At 38.7% G+C, this 19,818-nt stretch overlaps 1 protein-coding gene across 3 annotated transcripts in view; it reads left to right on the top strand.

The window, feature by feature from the left end:
* Positions 1–19,818, top strand: part of CRB1 (crumbs cell polarity complex component 1) — a 141,189-nt gene that overhangs the window by 17,216 nt on the left and 104,155 nt on the right. For 2 of the 3 annotated variants that reach the window (XM_039355206.1, XM_039355208.1), the window contains exon 2: positions 11,670–12,248. In XM_039355206.1, coding sequence (XP_039211140.1) covers positions 11,670–12,248 — 579 coding nt within the window. Of the gene's footprint in view, positions 1–11,669; positions 12,249–13,494; positions 13,568–19,818 lie in introns of those variants that run through there. The other variant, XM_039355210.1, reaches the window with a different exon arrangement.

Below are 19,818 nucleotides of genomic sequence, written 5' to 3'. Positions count from 1 at the left end.
TAGTGGCATAGAGCAGGGGTCTCCAACCCCCAGTCCGTGGACCATTACTGGGTTGCGGCATGTCAGCAAAGGGTCCGCACAAACAAGAAAAGCCCCATCCGTGGGATGCAGGCAGCACTTCCGGTCCGTGGAAAAACTTTTCTCAACGGAACTGGTCCCTGGTGCCCAAAAGGTTGGGGACCTCTGGTATAGAGTGATAAAATTCTTATTTTAATGATATTTAGTAAAACTGAAAGCCGCTAGTTTGGACAAACAAAGGCTTTATTTCAGATATATCTTCTTCCTTCACATATTAGGTAATAAAATAATAAATATTTATTATGGCAAATGCTAACTGAAAGGCTTTTTGGACCATAGATAACAAAAAATACTCTTTTCTAAAGTATGCCAGCCAGAATGCATAATCCAAGTTACCTATGATTAGTGAAATTCTAAATAAATAATTAATCATCTTAAATGATTAGAATAATTCTTCAACTATATAATAATAGTATAAACTTCATTCACTAACCTGTTTCCCCTTTGATAGGCAAAGAAAAACCTGGGATGGAGTTTCAGAATGAATGTGTGGGCAAACCTTCTTATCTTTAAGAATCTATAAAGGGTAGGCCTGGAGAGTTAATGTTCTATGAAAATAATAGTACTTTTAATGTCCTCTGAGAAAGAAAGAATACAATTTGATACATTTGAAGGCTCCTGCGCTGGACTCACAGACTACTCTCTGGTATAAGTCTGTTTATTTCAGCATCTCCTGATCAGGAGGCATATTGAACACAGAGGTTCCTGCAGATACATTAAGGCAGAGCTTCACTGGACAGGCATTAATTCTTGTTTTTTATAAATTCCAAAGATAATCGCCTACTCTTTGAGGCCTGCCATGTAATCACACCAGCATAGACTCAGAAACTGGTTAAATACCCTTATACCTGAAGATTTTTTAAAAGGTCAAAAAGGCTTTGGCTGCTGTCCTATTTCAGGGTAAGGTAGAATGGGAAATGAAATTGTATATTGCACTCCCTGTTTTAAACCATTTTGCCACTCCTAATTACAGCATCTACAAAGTACAGGTAGTCCTTGACTTACAACAGTGCTTTTAGTGACCGCTCAAATAATAACAGGGCTGTTGCTTTTACTATGATAGAGTTATCAACCTCTTTTGTGGAAGAGAAGATGAACTTTTTGCTGTGGGAAAGGAGTATCAATGGGTTAAAGGCATCTCAACACTTCCCTTTGGATGTATTTGATGTACAAAACCCAGTGTAACATAGCCATGATGGTAGAAGGTGAGTGAAAATTAGTGATTTTGGCTCTCTTAACCAGTTGTTACATCATTTATTTATTTATTTATTTATTTATTTATTTATTTATTTATTTATTGTTGAAAACATTTATACAGCCACTCATCTTATAATCACTCCAGGGCAGTTCCCAACCAAAAGTAAAACCAACATAAAAACCATAATAAAACTGTAACACTAAATACATTAAAAAGATTAAAAACAACATAAACCTGATACCAAGTCCTACAATCTCTTTCCCAGCACTTGGGAGGGGGAATAACCAGGTCTTTGAAGCTTTACAGGAAGATAGGAGGACAGAGGCCTGCCAAACTTCAGAGAGTAGAGCAGTGGTGGTGAACCTATGGCACGGGTGCCAGAGGTGGCACTGAGAGCCCTCTCTGTGGGCACGCGTACCGTCGCCCCAGTCTTAGGCCTTCAGCTGGGTTTTATAAAACCTTTTCGCTTTAGGCCTCCGCCGCCATATGCAAAAAAAAAAAAAAAGGTTCAATCAGTTAATTTCAACTTCTCGCAGGAAAAAAAAGATCTTGCAAAGTTGATTGATTGAACTTTTTAGTCCCACCCAGTCTGCTGTTATCATTGCAGCCATGCTCACCCAATGGGCCATGCCCAGCCAATGGGCCACACCCACCTGGCACTTGACGATGCATAAATGGGTTTTGGGTTGCAGTTTGGGCACTCGGTCTCTAAAAGGTTCGCCATCACTGGAGTAGAGTGTTCCATAGAGGGAGGGGTTGCCATGGAAAAAGCATGCTTTCTAGCCCCATCATCAATGGGAATATTTTGGGAAGGGACTAGGAGCATGCCCATTCTATCTGAGCTGATAGGACAGTAGATGTCCTTAGGAAAGATGGTCCTGCAGATAACTGGCCCTATGCCATATAGGCTTTAAAAGTGATGACCAAAACCTTGAATTGCACCTGGTGAAGAAGAAGCAGTGCAACTGGCACAACAGAGGTGTTTCATGAGCAAACCTGGGGCCTTCGTTATTGTGTACACTGTTGCATTCTGAACCAGTTGATGTTTCTGGATGGTCTTCAAAGGCAGCCCCATGTAGGGTCCATTGCGGTAATCCAAATCATCATCAATTCCCATTATTATCATATGAAACAATGATGATGGGACCTTGGAGGTCATCTAGTCCAACCCCCTGCTCAGGCAGGAAACCCTATACCATTTCAGACAAATGGCTGTCCAGTCTCTTCTTGAAAACTTCCAGTGTTGGAGCATTCACCGCTTCTGGAGGCAGGTTGTTCCACTGGTTAATTGTTCTAACTGTCAGGAAGTTTCTCCTTAGTTCCAGGTTGCTTTCTCCTTGATTAGTTTCCATCCGTTGCTTCTTGTCCTGCCTTCAGGCGCCTTGGAAAATAGCTCGACTCCCTCTTCTTTGTGGCAGCCCCTGAGATAGCTGCCCAGAGAAAGTTTCAACAGTGCCATCAATCATCATTAGTGATGCTCCAAGCCCTGCTTGTTTATTGGTTTCCAAACTTACCATTCCATTTGGAAAGATCCAAGCCAGAAATTGACTGGTGCAAAATCATGGGATCCTTGATGTTTTCTGAATTTCTTTTCTTGGAGACATTTCATTACCATTACCATTCATTTCATTACCATTAATGACATGAAGCATCTGCAAGAAAACAACCAAGTTCAGAGAGGACCAAGGACCCCACAACTCAACCCTGAGCTACAAATATTCTTTTCTATTGATGCAAAATCTACAGACCTCTGATCCATTCAACCTAGTGTTACCCACCTACAATTCCTTTGCATGCACGCATACACACACATACACAGAGACATTAAGTTGGGCTTACTTTCTGAATAGAAGCATATTAGGACAGACATTTTTGCAGATGCATAAAAGGGGGGATATGCAAAGCTAGGGATAATTCTTATTTGTATATATTCAGCATGCCTTCAAATTTAATTTTAAAAATTTACATTTTTTTTAAATAGAAAGCCCTGGTCTCAGTAGGATGGTTGGATTGGACTTTTGGGTGCCCAACAGTCTAAAAGTCCCAGAAGACCACAGCAAGAGCAATGAACAGGGTAGCAGTAAATAAAGTACATTTATCTTTTAAATTAAGGCCCCATTCTTGATTTCTGGCTGACTGACAAAGAGAAAAAAAACCTTGTGATATAGTGTTGAATTAGGTGCATACAACACTGACAAGGATGTGTGTATCCAAGTTTCAGCCATAAACAAAAACGTATTCTCTATGCATTAAAAGTTGGGGGACAGAACTTCTAGAAGTGAGCAAGAAGGCCAAGCTAAAAAAAAAAAAAACTTACAGGAAATGAAAGTTATTTTGCTGGGAAACTGAAGTTGACCTTCGGGATGTTTTGCTGCTACTTGCTTTTTATATCATCTCCGTGCCATGAAACAAAGTTTTCCAAGTAACTCCTTTCTGTATATTTGCATTGCACCACTGTAAGCAAAATGGAACACAGATGTGACTTTTGCAGAGAAAACTGTCATTTTATATATCCTGTCTCTTGCTGGTACCCATTTTACTATATTTATACTGTAAGACAGACTTAGGCTATTACATAGTACTTGTAAAATAAGAACAGCAAGGACAGTACACAAATAAAACAGTAGCACAAGAAAAGAAGCTCTACAGCAGTGTTTCTCAACCTTGTCAATTTTAAGGCATGTGAACTTCAACTCCCAGAATTCCACAGCCAGCATTGCTGGCTGTGGAATTCTGGGAGTTGAAGTCCACATGCCTTAAAATTGTCAAGGTTGAGAAACACTGCTCTACAGTTTCCATTGTTATTTCCTCCACCTCCTCCTCCTTGTATTGTATTTTGGAGTTGTTTGCTGCTCAGAGTTTGTATGGTTTGGGACAGCCTATGAATAATGTTAATAAAGAAACCAACAAACAAAAAAGGTTTCAAGAGGCCACATGTGGACTGAAGCCAAACGCAATCCAATCCAACCTTGAATCTTTCTTGAATAATTCCACGACCAGTTAAGCTTATTTTGGCTGTAGAAAATGTTTATGAGGTTTATTGCATGGACAGGCAGCCTGCAGTGGTTATATGTAGCTCAGTCCCCCTTTTCAGCTTCTTTGTTTAGTAAATAAATTACAATTAAATGAATCTAGTCCGGTGTGTGTGTGTGTGTGTGTGTGTGTGTGTGTGTAAACCCTTTATTTAGGTTAATTTCATTGCCCCGACTTAGTATTTTCAGTGAATCCCTATTTTGACAAGGGTAAAAAAACCCCCTAACATCAGGTTCACAAATGAACCAAAACATAATCAAAATTCATGAATAAATAGCTTGGTCCAACTGAATTGGAAACGTACCAATTTGAACGCCAAACATGATTTTAAAATTTGCTGTTTCTTCTTTTCTTTATTTTTTTTATTACAATACCAGTTTCTCCTTGCTAGAAACAGTTGATGCTACTTTGCTTTTTCACTCATAGAACTATGAAGTTTCCTTTGTCTTTTCTGATTTAAATGGTTTTTTTTGGGGGGGGGGCTCTTTCTTACGGAAACAGAACCACTTCTTCCTTTTGTTGCAATTGTTTTTATTGGTTTCCATGGCAACATTCTCCATTCAAGGCAATAAGGTTGCCATGGCAATTTAGGAGGATGCTTCAAAAAACAGGCCTGGAGTAAATAAATTCTATATTTAGTGCCTTGGCGTTTTTACGGCCATAATGTTTCTGCTTCCGCAGAAGGTATGACCCAAAGGCTTGTTCATTTTTCTTTGGTGATCGAATTTGTCATTAGCCTTCTGAAAAATAAAAGGAATGCCTTCCAAATTATTTATTTATTTACTGTCCTCCTGCTGCTGCTCTTCATCTTTTCTTCTGTCCTTCTTAGTGCAGTCCAACCTTTGCATTTGCCTCATTTTCTTCACCTTTATTTGGGACAAAGAATGGAGATATTATCTCCATTAGCAATGAGAGCATATTTCATTCCTGAAGAATACAGAGTTCCATCTGTTTAACTGGACCAAAGTATTTTTATTTTATTTTATTTATTATTATTTAGTTACTAAATTTGTTTGCCTGCCATCTTGCTGCAAAATAATGCTGCTTGGATGGTGCTGTAGGGTGCTGGGAGCCTTATATATAATATATTTGGACAAGTCTTGCCTGGAGAAGCAGGAAATTATGAGGTCATTTAGAAAAGAATATAAACACAGAGCAATATGGAAATAGAGTGGTTTGCAGGATGAGAGGAAAGTTTAAAAAAAAAAAAAAAAGCCTGACAATGCTGCAGTGTAAGTTGTGGACTTCCTCATTCATAGATAGTGTAAGTTGTGGACTTCCTCATTCATCTATTGCAGTTGAGAGGATTATTTTGCTCATACCCTATTGGAACAGATAGTTTATAGTTTGTCTATGAATGTATAGTAAAGGGCTTAAGTGAACCTGGGAAAACATGCTAAGAACATGATAATGGACTCATGAAATCTAACTGTGTAATTCTTGAAGACTGGCAATGAATATGAAGATTATAGAATGCCACAATCAACAGCACCACCATTTGCTTATCAACAGTATTGCCTGTGATACACAACAGAACAGGTCAGCAGCTTTGTGATTCACAGAGATCCATGGCTGGGTGAAAATGCCAAAAATAAAACTTAGTGCTTTTCTGTAGGCCCTCTGGATCATTTTTTTCCCTGGCTTATTTTAATGTGTTGCCTACTATTCTGTATAATTCAAGTATCCCATTTCTCTTTCTTTTCATATTGTATATGACTGAGAAAAAGTGTTCCATGTCTCTTAGGCTCTTCATAAAGTTATACACTTATATTCTTATTCTTTTGGCATTTCCTTAAGAGCCATTATGTAGCACTAGAAAACTCAAGATAACATATATAGCCTTCTGCGTTTGATTTGCCAGGGAATTCTTGGTAGATTTTTCAGGATGTTTTCTTCACTGTCTGTCACAACCCATTGCAAACAAATTGAGACACGCCTAGGCATACTATAGCAACAAATTCCTTAATACCATGCTGAATACCTTGGGCAACCAATATATGTCCTATAAAACATGTTATTTCAATTCTTATTTAGGATTTGAAGATATTTCATTGGTACCATGAATTGAGCATTGTTGAGTATAATCTCATTGGCAGGTTGGATTGCTTTAAAGAATCACTTGACTACTAAGAAAATATTTGTACAATTCTAAGGCACAGAACAAAAAAAAAAAACCACCTAGCTGATGCATAGAAATCAGCTCTAATTGTGTCTCAGTTTAATTTTAGGGAATATTTCAAAATATTTTTATTATTTACTGAATACATATCTTGTTAAACAGTTATTGAGTCCCCAAATAATGGAAATGGAGGTGGGCTATTATGCTAAGTTTAAAGAGACAAGATATAGAAGGAACTGAGAGAAAGGAAGAAAGGGCACTTTTAAGAAGGCAAGTCTAAGATGACATTTATATCAACGTGGGGTGCTGGAACTTTTCTTAGTGCTTTTCTTTCTTGGATAATTGTCAACAGGTTTTGCTCTTCTAAGGCAAAAGTCAGTAAAAGCAGAGAGTCCCATCTGGCAGGAAGGAAGAAAATAAGTTTTCTGCAACTACTACTTCTTTGCCTATAGTAAGGGGCACATTCATGGCTGTGATATTTCTAGCCAGTTACAAAATGTGGAATTATACGAATGCTACTTGCTACACACACCACTCTAGCCTACTATCCTGCAAAACATTCCTTATTATTCTCGGTTGCTTTTTTATTTTTCAGAAAAGCAGATCCATATCCAAACAGAGACTAAGTAGTAGCCACCCATCATTTTTATTTTCTAAAAGAGGGAATGGAAGCCATTTGAGACCCAGGGCCACTCTTGAACAGAACAATTATGCTGGAAGCTGAAAATCCTTGTTTTGCAGCATTGCAGCTTAACAGTTCTTAAATTAAATTAGGTTTTAATGTAGACAAATCACACATATCTGAAATCCAGGAGGTGACAAAGGAGGTGTCCGTGACTACATTGGCACTCTTAGGTGCCACATTGAGAATTCTTGCACTAGGTCAAGCTGATACACAATACTGGCCACTGTGTTGTTCTGTATTGTACTTTACTGTATTGTGACCACTGTAATGATCTTTCTGGAAATATGATTTGCATGAAGGAAATGGCAACTATTATTGTATTGTGGGGTGCCACTCTTAAGATATCTGGGTCTGGAAGATAAAGCCAAAATGGAAGGCTGACATTGCATACAAACCTATATTCAGCAATAAATGTAAATACTAATATAACTTGTGAATTGAAAAAAAAAAAAGTAGGAACGCTGCAATTTCTTTTCATATGTAAAATCCCTTAACACTTTATGTGTCTCTTTCCCTAATAACTAAACTATAATATTACATTTTTATGCATAATATGATGGATTCTTTTTGGTTTGCCATACCATTTCCCTCGAAAATAATCCATAATAGATTACTTTTATATCCCTGCTCTGTTATTAAAAAAATATCCCTTTCTATGGTTTCAGTTCCCTGTAGGTCTAAATTCTCCAATAGCTAGAAAGATTCACAAGCTGGTGCATTCTGCCAAAGGGAGAGACCATTCAATGATCTAGGAAAGGGGTGTAAAAAACATATCCCTTTTATTGCTCCATGAGTCCATAGAGAGATTAGAATACAAGAAGAACATTAACTTGCAGAGATTTAAAGAGTTCATTTCACGTTTAAAAGAAAAAACCCACTAACTATGCCAAGTCATTTTCTGAATACCCTGAGTAACCTTAAGGATGCAGACCTCAATACAACACACATGTCTGATGCAGCCTTGAGCCAACAAAGCACATTCTTGATCTAGAAAAAAATTACCAAAAACTAAAGTTGTCTTTAAATTGAACCCAGTTCCTCGAGAGAAATAGATTTCATTTCTTACATATTCAGTTTGTGTAACCGCCCATCTCACTTTTATTACTGTAGGTGACTCCCATTATTAAAACAAGCAAATAATATAACCAGTAAGCAAAACACCAAAATCAATAAGTAAATCCCCTTTAAAACTCAAAATTTAAACCAAAAAACATAAAAGACAGGCAAGTGCAGTGGTGGGATTTAGCCGGTTCGCACCACTTCAGCAGAACCGATAGCTAATTTTTTGTTGCTCAGGCCCAGAAAGGGCTTCCGGAAGTGGCATCCGCACAGAGAACCGGTTGCTCACATATTTGAATTCCACCACTGGGCAAGTGAAAATCATGGATCAATTAGTATAACCATCTGTCAGGTCCTGAACTGTCACTGGATGCCAAGGCACATTAACACAACTATTGATAGAGCCTTTTAAAAGGCAAGTAGGGTTGGGGTCAATCTAACCTCTAGGGCAGGAGTGTCAAACTCGTCACGCCACATGACGTGTCACGACATATCACAACTTTTTCTCCATTGCCGGAGCTGGGATGGGCATGGTTTTGCTATGATGCATCAGGTCCACAGGCCAGCAGTTTGGCACCCCTGCTCCAGGGGAATGGTATTTTAAGGGTCAAGTCCCATGGCAGAAAAAGCTCTCCTCTGGGTCCCATCAGATGACATTCCTTAATAGATGGGACTGTAACTTTCCTTTTCTGCTAGACCTGATGGGACAGGTACATGTAACCAGGAAGAGATGGTTACATGGAAATGTCCATGGAATCCCTTCCTTCCTTCCTTCCTTCCTTCCTTCCTTCCTTCCTTCCTTCCTTCCTTCCTTCTTTCTTTCCTCTTTCTTTCTTTCTTTCTTTCTTTCTTTCTTTCTTTCCTTTCTTCCTTCCTTCCTTCCTCCCTTCCTGTCTCACAGTAGAGCACCCAGTGCCACAGTGAGTCCACTCACTTTTCTGCTGATTGATCACTTCTGTTTGCTTCTATCGTTTGCCAGTAATGTAAACTTCTCAAGGGAGCAAAGGACGTACAATGTTTCTTAGGCCTTGTGTCGGAATGGTGTTGAAATGGCGTACATTGATCACATTCCAAAAAATGGAGACAGGAGAAAAAAAAATGCATTTCATTTAATTAAAAATATTATCTTGATTAATTTCCGTTTATGTGATTGCATCCCATGTATTTAATAATTTCCTCCCTTCAATCATATTAACAATTACAATTTAACAGCAACTGTACAGACTTTCCCAACAACTCTGAAGGAAAGTCACTTTTCCATAGTATCAGGCTTCCTGTTTTATACTAATTGTGTTATAATATCAGATGTCAATGTTTTTGTGGGATTTTTTAAAAAAGAATTTCTGCTATATCTTGATTAATACTAATACTAGCCAGTGGATGGCAGTCTTTAATGTGAACAAAATCTTCCTGGGAAAACTCATCATTACTTCAACTGTAATATATTCCATTTTCTAAGCCAAGCTTCTCAGTTACATCAAAAGGCTTTAACGATGGGGTAAAATGTTTGGCACTAATTATTTGAGTAATTAGGTTAGTGCTGTAATGTCTTTTAAATAGACTCCGAGCATTACTTAATGTATCAGTCAGTCTAAATTTAGAGTGATCAGCAGTTTATTTTAATATTTTTAGAAGTTAAATTTTTCTAAAAAAAATTTTTTTTTGTCAGAGCAGGTCACTGCTAAGTGATCTTAATTGGTGGAGAGCAGAAGAGAATTTGTGTGGTTCTAATTCTATATCTGAAGCTGCTAAGACCCAGCTCCTGTCATCAATGCAGGCTTTAACCTACACCCCATCCTTTCTCTCACACTCTCTTTACTCCCTCCTGACAGTGTTAATTGGGACAATATTCTTATTTCAAGAACAGATGTTTGTAGCTCAAGCATGAGGAAGCACTTGTGCCTGTACACAGCATGCTTTTTACCCCCTTGCAAGGGTTACACACAAAACAGGTCAGGATATACAGGAAAGGTAGTTCCCATGGAATTAGATACTCGCTTTCCTGTGTGAAAAGGCCAGACACAGGGAAGTTATCTATGCTCCCCTTTTCAGGGAGATACATATGCCAACTGAGCCCTGTAAAGAAGGAAATTATGTCTGCTTACAAAAGAATTCCCTACATTCTCCAAAAATGAACGTTCATATATTTCGGACTAGGTCACACGTGCCTTTTCAGTATATTTAATATATATATTTAAAGACAAGAGAACACAGTTTACATTCTAAGGCATAGGAGATTCAATGCTGTACTAAGGCTCATGCAATATATAAATGACCAACTGACTGGAGCTCGATTTTTGTTTATTAGATCAGGAACTGATATGGTTGGAATTGTTGTGTTGTTTTTTTTTTTCAAATCTTGTTCTCAAAACCTTTATAGTGGAAAGGCTAAAAACAACCTAGGGAGAGATGTTCACTTTTATAACCTGTCGCCAGCATCTTCCCCTATATATTTTTTTAATCTCATAATTTATTAGTGCCATATAAGAAAGTACTGCAGTGAAGACATAACTTCCTTTTTAGGCTTTATTCTTTTTTGAGATGTAACACTTGCAGCTTTCCAAGTAATGATTTGGATGGCTGGTACATAAAATATTTTTCCAAGAACGGGTTGGAAAAAAAATTGTGGGGGAGAGAGAAAGAGAGGGAGGGAGAGGAAGAGAGAGAGTTTTGCAGCTGTATAAAACAGCAGCACCTTTAAAAACTAGAAAAATCAACTTCTTACTTTGCAATACTTGATGGTTCTCCAAGCTATGGTCTATCTAGATCTCTCCACAACACTCTGTATTTATATTTTAAATGATTGATACAGTAGGTTTTTTTAACACACACGCACACACTCATATATTACATTTTATTTTATTTATGTTTAAAGTCACCCTATAGAAAGTTTGCCTGATACTTCCTACCCTTCAACAAATTATAGTAGGTGTATGAAATATTATTTTCATGTGTAAATAGATCAAGCATTATGCTTACTGTTCTGCAGAACAGGAGCAAGATGCATGATCTTCTACTGTCTTGAAATCCAGACTGAGTACAGACAGAGTATTTTACAAAGGAAAAGGAATTAGTGGGGGGAAGGCATGGGGGAGGAAAATGGGTGTGAATCAAAATGAATCCTTGTGCCAACTACAAAAGTTAACCAATTTTTTATTTATTTTTGGGAGAGTCACTTTAAAGGTTTGTGAATTATCCCTATAACAGTAGAAGTAGAAATGAGAGTGCCTACTCATTTGGAAGAAAAACAGTTTACCTCAGAATAAGTATGGCAAAATAAATAATTGTAAAATAATTATGTATATAGAACTATAAGATATGTTAGTCCCAATATTGGCTTGTAATGCTGATTATGGGATAGATATGCATTTTTAAGCCCTGGACAAGAGTCCCTATTAAACTAGAAAAGGGGGTTGCAAGTTTTTCTTGCATAGCTCACTTGCTGATTTGCTGAAAGTTGTATATTATTTTTTCTTTTGTGTTTCTATCATTTTTAGAATCACTTTGCATGAATGATGGCCCCAAGTGCCTGTCCAATTCTTGCCAAAAGGAGTCTGAGTGCCACGCTGATGCCACAGCCACTAGTTGCCACTGTCTGGACACATCAGTGGACATTTCTGCTGAAGACTGTATTAAAGATCCTTGCTCTTCTCTCCCTTGCCTTCACAATGCTACTTGTGCAAGTGTTCCTGGAAACCTTGACTTTACTTGTGATTGTCCCATGGGGTACACTGGCATTGTTTGTGAAACTGCCACTAGCTTGTGTGACTCATACTTCTGTAGGCATGGAGGCACTTGCCAGGATGCACCTAGTGGTCCCACCTGTTCCTGTGCTGAAGGATTCACAGGTGTACACTGTGAAACTGACATTGACGAATGCCTTTCCACTCCTTGCCTCAATGGAGCTGTGTGCAGAGACAAGATCGGGGGATATTCCTGCTATTGTGTCCCAGGTTACCAAGGAAAGCACTGTGACCGGGAGGTGAATGAATGTGTTTCTGAACCTTGCCTGAATGGTGCCACTTGTTTGAACCTCATAGGGAAGTATGAGTGCATTTGTCCTCTTGAGTATACAGGTAAGAACTCACAAAATTAGTATACGTGCAACCTATATTTTGCGTCCCCCAAGGCACATGTATTCCAGACAGCTACTCAAGTCCCCTTGTTTTGGCAAACCTATGCAAATTGTATGAACAGCCACTGGAATCCTCTCATTTGGACGCTGGAAGTTGGAAAATCAGCTCTGGGTATGTCAGCATGCAATGCGCTATCTGTGGAATACATGGAGAAAAGATTCTCCGGTTTGATGTTCTATTGCATTAGTGATGATGTTACCTAGGTGGGGTACTGAAATGTTTGCAAGAAAACAATCAAGCTCAAAGCACACCAAAGACCCCACATTTTAATATTTAATATTTGTGTATGTGTCTGATCAGCAGAGGGTACCTCACTCTCCATTGTAAGTATTGGGATATAATGTGGGAAATCCTTAGTGTCCTCCTTGAGTTCCTTTTCCTTTCCATCCATTTCCCTTTTGAGAAAGTTTGTTGAACAAGGTATAACTATCTGGAACTCTGTTGACTTCTCTTTTGAAGCTGACCTTCCATAATTTCCATTGCTACCAGTCTTTACCTTCTTGGACCTCCATGCCTGCTTAGTTTTCGTATCGATCTGCTTGACCTATAGTATGTATACAGCCTTCTCTCTCATGCTAGCAACTGTCAGTTTCATGCTGCTTTCTCCACTCAGCAGTGCTACACACTGTTTTCACATAACATATGCTGTGGTTTCACTTTCCCTTCATTTCACTTTACCAGCTGTAGACTGAAATCTCGTTATGGACCTAATACTCCCTTACCACTTCACCATGGGATTGCAGCTGCAGGGATTCTATAAGAATCACTCTAAATTATGCATCACACTTTCAGATCACCTTCATCAAAGGCCACCTCCATCACCCCCTCTTAGAAAGAGACATTTTCATATGTCCTGACAAGGTGGTTATGCATTCTGAAGCTTTGCCTTATCTCTCATAAAGCTGCACATTTTTCAGCACATGACAATATTTCTGTGAATCTTAAATTCACTTTTGATTTTTATCTAGTTGCTAGATTATTGTCTTGCCTGTCAAAGTGTAGGATTATCTAACCACTGTTCGGTATGAATCATTTATAGGGTAAGTTCACAAATCCCAAGAAAAAAGCACAGTTGGAGATCAATGCAATATGTTCTTGTTTAACCTCACTTCACACAATATCATGTGAAATCTCACCATGAAATTTCCAATAATATTTCTTAATATTGCACATTTTTTTTCAATAGCCCGTTCCTGCATTTCAGCAACTGTACATGAAAAGGCAGAAGATATTTACTTGCAACTCAAATTTCTTGGCAAGTATGTTCCATTAAAATCGTTGGAACTGATGTATACAGTATAAGAGGCACTATCCGCCATTACTGAAATCAATAGAATTAACTGCTGCTGTTTTGATGTTGGGCCTCTTTTAAACAAAAATGCCAGTTTTTTTCCTTTAAATATCCTTTCACAAGCTGATAAAATAGTATTATAAGGATTAAAAATATAGTTAAATTGAAATTGCTCAGTATTTTTTATGAATCTGGTTCAATTTCATTCCTTGTGCTTATTTGATTGAATTTGTCCTCCAGAACCTCACTGGCACCATCATCTAATTGGCCCTTTGTATTATATCATATCATTCGTCCTATAGCAATGGTAGCGAATCTATGGCACGTGTGCCAGAGGCAGCACTTGGAGCCCTCTCTGTAGGTACACGTGCCATTGCCCCAGCCTCGCCTCCCCCTGTGACCCCCTCCTCACCAGCAGCCCCCATGGAGGAGAGTCACCCCCGAGCGTGGCCCATGAGTAGCAGCGCAGCCAAGAACATGGCAGCCAGGCTGCATAGACACGAATCTGGCCTCATGCCCCATCATGCACAGTTGATGCTGTGGGGCACGGGCAGAGTATGTGGCTGCCATGGCGCTGCTGGGCTGCCTGGGCGATCTGCAGCAGGCCCTGGAGGCAGTGAGTGGCCCTGCAGGGAGGGGACAGGGCCAGGTTTTGGCCACTCGGTTTCTAACCGAGTGGCCATCACTGTCCTATAGTCTCTGAAGGGTAGATCAACTATGTATTTACTTTGGGAAAGAATCAGTATTAAAAGAAAGGGATGAAAGCAAAACAGGATGTGTGCTAATTGTGTGTGCTAAATGTGAGAAGCAATTCACTTCTGCTGACTTGAAATGCTAAAAACAAAGGGAGAAAATTTGTGCTCTAAACTGCTGTAGCAACAAAAATACTCTCCCCTAGTTTCACTCAAATGGGGAATGAAGGGAGGAACCTTTGAAATCCAGTTGACCCAGTGCTTTAGGATCTCTCTGAACTCTTAAAAGGGAACTGTGAGACCTCACAGGACCCAAATGTTGGAATCAGGAAGAGCAGGAAAGCAAATGTTCTCATCGGTGGGAAAATAGTTTGCAGCCATTTTAGCTACAAGACAGCTGAGCTGGAAATAAATCAGCTCAGCTCTTCAGAGCCACTCATGTCCTGGGGACATCGCAGTCTGGACCTGCTTTCATACTGGCACAAATCCTCGTGCTGAAGTGCCCTGAGTGCATTCCTGAATGTATGTTGTTGTCACGGAGAATTGTGTGGTTTCATCCTGAAAATTTTAATCAGGAGCATAGCTGACATGTAAAATTATCGACCCAAATAACCCTCCAACAAATTAAACTTAGTGAACAATTTCTAGAAAATAAGGTAGCAGATAACACATAGTGTACAAAAATATGATCGTGTTTACAGGACTGTAAACGTTACGTCCTATCTCTTCTCCACCCCTGGGAAATAAATTGTCAAGGAGTCAGGAGTTATGTCAAAAAGTAAAAGTAGATCTTTTCTGTTGAGTGGCATAGACTTTGTGTTGATGTCTGCCTTCAGTTAAGATCCATCACATGGACACCAAATAATATTTCAAATAAAAAGTATGTTGCTTTCCTGCCACCCTGCTGCTACCAGTATGTGTCTTGGTCCAGGGCAAGTGATGAGAAGAACTACACAGCCACAGGAAAGACAGAAAGGAGAGAGAGAGGAAAAGCCCATTAACTGTCGGTACGGTTGCTCTGAAATGATCACATTCAACCTGGACCTCCTGTTGTATGAGGAAAGCTGTATGACATGACTGTTAGCCAAACCAAAGGCAATAGCTGTGATCCAGGAATAAACTCCTTGATGAAGGGGAAGACAGGCTCGCCATTCAACAACAAGAAGAAAACTAGTATTAAAAAGTGAAAGGAGAAAATTAAATCATCCAGACAGGATTTGGGATTGCTCAGCAGGACTGGTGGCCTAAATCAGGAAAAGAAACTTGAACATCAGATGGAAGAAAGAGTAGTATTGTCCTACTTCCAAACTTTCTGCCTCCCCCCCTTCCATTTTCCTTTTCACATTTCACCAATCATTTGACTGATTATTTACCATGGAACGTGCCACAGATAGAAACAGAGGTGTTCTTATGTATTTGTTGCTTCAGTCACCTTATCTAGAAGAACTTCTTCCTCCAAATACAAGCTTTTTACAGTAGCATTCATACTCTTTTCACCCATGCTTGCCCTACAGGGCATGGCAATGATCTGAATGTTGTTTATCTAAAAAATAATAATTTTTTTAGCAAGTTTATCCTTATTTTGAATCTGATTGTCATTCAGCATCATTTATTATCTGGCTAGTTGGTCATGTAGGGATTGAGGAAAGAAGGAAAGGAAAGAGAGAGGAGAGGAGAGAAGGGAGAGGAAAGGAAAGGGAAGGGAAGGGAAGGGAAGGGAAGGGAAGGAAAGGAAATTTTCTCTTCCAATCTCACGTATTATCAAGCACATTGTCCTTTGTATCACAATTATTAATTTCTTTATTTAAAAAAAAGCCATTGTTATCAGTTAAGCTTACTGACTAGCCCTACCTACCAGGAGGACAGTAGAACTGAAAGTTTAAAAGATTTAATTTCTGCAAACCTAAGCAGAGGTCAGTACCCTGAACTAAATAGGGAAGATAGGATTTTTAAGTATTCCTAAAGCATGGTCAAGTTCTGTAGTGCTAAGAAATTCAAATTACTATTCCCCTTGTAATAATGCGTAATCCCTTTCTAGGATGGCTTCATCATATTTATGATCATAATCAGATGACTGCTTCTGGAGACACACTTGTAATTCAGCTATAGCTGAAATAAAAATAAGCCATTCAAAAGGACAGTACCGATCAGGGAAAACATTGAAAAAAGAAACACCCCCTATTTCTTCTACTTCTTCCATGTTTGCAGTTTTCCATCCAGTTGAAAACTCAGCCAATCCTGGGTCATTATGAAAATCTCTTTCTGGCAATTCTGCCTTTGACTCTTTCCTGCTTAAGCACCATTTCAAGTTGAGACACCTATAGGAAAAAAAAGAAAAACAAGAGCAATCTCCCCAGTCACTAGTCCTCTTGCACATTCTAGGAGTGCTGTCTGTTTTTAAGTTTATTTTGTTTGGCTCCTTCAGTTTCAATAGCTTTGTTTAGGGAAGTATAGTACAAGAATCTGTACAGATTGCTAGAAGGGTTTAAAAACTGCAAAGAAAGTACGGCATAAAATATAAACCCAAAGAGATGTGCTGAGAAAACCGCTGGAGGATAGTTTCTAGCATCCATACCTAAAATAATAAGAGTAATAATTCCATAAAGGGAAGCTTCCTGTTTCTGCAATAATAAAATAGTGGGTTTTAAAGCCCACTTAACAGAATGATTTATCAGCAGCTCCTGCTGTTGTTCGGGTGGTTGTTTAGCTTTCTGCAGCTCACTGTGAGTGAGATGTGTTAAATGCACGAGCCAGAGGGAATCTTAGATGAAACTCCCAAGGTGTCTCTGCTGGTAATAAAAATCCTCATTTACTCAGTCAGAGGGAGCTTGCCTATTGCTATTAGCCCAGCCTGACACCATGAATCACAGTGGGAAATCATCCACCCTCATCTCATTTCCCTGGGTTGTTAAAAAAAGCTTATAACTTTTGATATGTATGCTGAGAGCTGGCAATAAATTAACCACGGTAATGCTAACCAAATGCTCTTGTTACCGGCTCTGGGTTGCAAGTTGCTCGGTGAGCTCTCCAGACAGTGTTCTGCAACTGATCTGCTGGGTGATTTTTTTATTATTTTTTTTGTCCCCCTCCATCAAAGAGCTAAGAAATGTCTTGTATAATTTTCACTAGAAGGAAGGAGCTTAGGATGCCTGAATCACAGGGAAGACTGAACCTTTAGGCAGTCAGGAGAGTAGTGGAGGAGAATCTGCATTTTTATTATGCTCATTATATATCTGTACCTATATATTCTTATATAGATATATCTTGTTCATAGTGCCTGGGTTGGACAGCTGTTAAATGATGGCGTGCAACTGGTGCTGGACATGCTGGAAATAAAAAAGTTATGTTTCATTATTTAAACATTCATTAACCTGAAGAAAATATAGAATTCTCCAGAGAGACCAGTTTCCTGTGTTCCTGATGAGGTACTTGTAAAGTGAAGTTAAGATCTACCTTGAAGAAAAATGTTGACTATCAAAGTAAGCGTTATACAGAAGGATACTGTGGATTTTCTTAGATAACATGTCAGCTAACAGATTAAACGTGGCTTGTTAAAAGAGTGAAAATCATGTTCTATTGTTTTTTTAAATGGCTAATGATGTTTCTTTGCTGGATGTCACTCCAACTTTGTTGGATTACATTTAGTACTTTTGTTGGAAGACAAAAGTCTATTTTATCTGCAAGAGTTTGTTAAGTGACAATTTTCTTTATCACATTCGTTTCTTAACATGGAGTAGAAGATAGACCAGTGGTTCTCAACCTGTGGGTCGGGACCCCATTTGGGGTCGAACGACCATTTCACAGGGGTCGCCAAATAACGCAGTCCACCATTTTTTTCCCCTTTTCCTTAGCTATGCTACTCCTTTATTCTATTGGCTTTTGAAAGCCAATAGAATAGGCTCTCTTGAATAGAGTCTAATTCTATTGGCTTTCAAAAGCCAATAGGAATTGTCCAGGCTGTCTCTGCCCTGCTGAGCCTGCCAAAAGTCGCATTCTGCAAACGGTGCTGCACCAGTTGAGTAGTCCTCGACTTACGACCAGTTGAGTAGTTCTCGACTTATGACTGGTTGGGTGTTGCGGCATTAAAAAGGTTGAGAACCACTGTGATAGACTATTGTTCAGCTTGTAGATGCAGCTTAAGGCCAATCACATAATTATTTGCCCAAGTTCCCATGCTGCTACTTCATTTATTATCAAAATGCAATTTCTGACTTAAAATAATCCAAGCCTCACACACACACACACACACACACACACATTTGGATAACAAATGAAGTAGCAGCATGGGAACTTGGGCAAATAATTATGTGGTGGCCTTATATATTTTATACGTTATATATGTGTGTGTGTGTGTGTATTTATACTGTATATATTTTCCATTGCCATGTATGTACTGTATATACCATATATACTCTGTGTGTGTGTGTGTGTGCGTGTGTGTGTGTGTGTGTGTGTGTGCGTGTGTGTTGCATGGATAGATTTTTATAGATGGAAAGAGTCTTGTGCTCAGTAGCCTAAGGGAAGTTATTTGTTTTGATAGACCAATAGCCTGATCCAGCAGAGCAAAATCAAGCCGTAGTTTCATGATAATGATAATGAGTGAGGAAGGTATATTTGTTTAATATGGCTGTTCTGAGATATATATGCATACACAGTTCATTTAGTATTGTCACTGTGTTATCAAATGTTCACAAGGAATGGCTATTAACAACTCCTGACAGATTTCCGGTCACTAGACAGTGTTTTTGGTGTGTGTGGGTCTTTGTGTGTAAACCTAATACTTATGACAATTTTTTTGAGTAACCTGCCCCTCCAGTCCTCAAGATTTGCCTATTGTTCCTTGGCATAATCTTTTTGTTATTCTTCTCCTAAACTTTAAATTGTTTCAACAATTGCCGAACATGTAGATTCTGTACACTTTGTGACATGAGAACAATTCTCAGGATTAAATGTATTGCCCATTGTCTCAGTGCAAACAATATGATGTGTATGTCTAGAAATCTTTTCAAAAACATCATGGTGGTCTGACTATATAGTTGCTTGCATACATGTTTTGAGAATAAAGCATGATCTTTGGGAGGAACAAGAGAACATGCATCTCACAAAATATTCATGCAAATCCTGTGTGAAACAGTTTTTATGATATTTCATGCACACCGTTCATGTTTCACAATATGCCAGGCAAACATCACATCATCAGTGCGCTACCTCCATTCAAATGAAATGAATTCAAGCTTCAATCTGAATCTTTGAACCAAAACTGAATTTGTTGGAATGCTTTGAATTACTCTGGAGAGTTAAAAGTGATTTGGAATTTCATAGAATCTGAAGTTGGAAAGGACCTTTTAGGAAACTGAATTCAGCCCTCAACTCTAAGAATAAATTTTAATTAATGTTTCCATGACGTTTGGCTGTCCAGCCCTTATTGAATTCTTCCATGGAATAGAAACTCACCACTTCCCTTGGTAATTAGTTCTACTCAAACTGCTCTTACTCTTAGATAATAATTGAATACTTGGTTTTCATC

Source organism: Crotalus tigris, unplaced genomic scaffold, assembly GCF_016545835.1.
Source record: "Crotalus tigris isolate CLP2741 ecotype Arizona unplaced genomic scaffold, ASM1654583v1 scf7180000018636.906410, whole genome shotgun sequence".
In the NCBI taxonomy this organism is placed as follows: Eukaryota; Metazoa; Chordata; class Lepidosauria; order Squamata; family Viperidae; genus Crotalus; species Crotalus tigris.
This window is presented reverse-complemented; position numbering and strand designations above follow the sequence as displayed.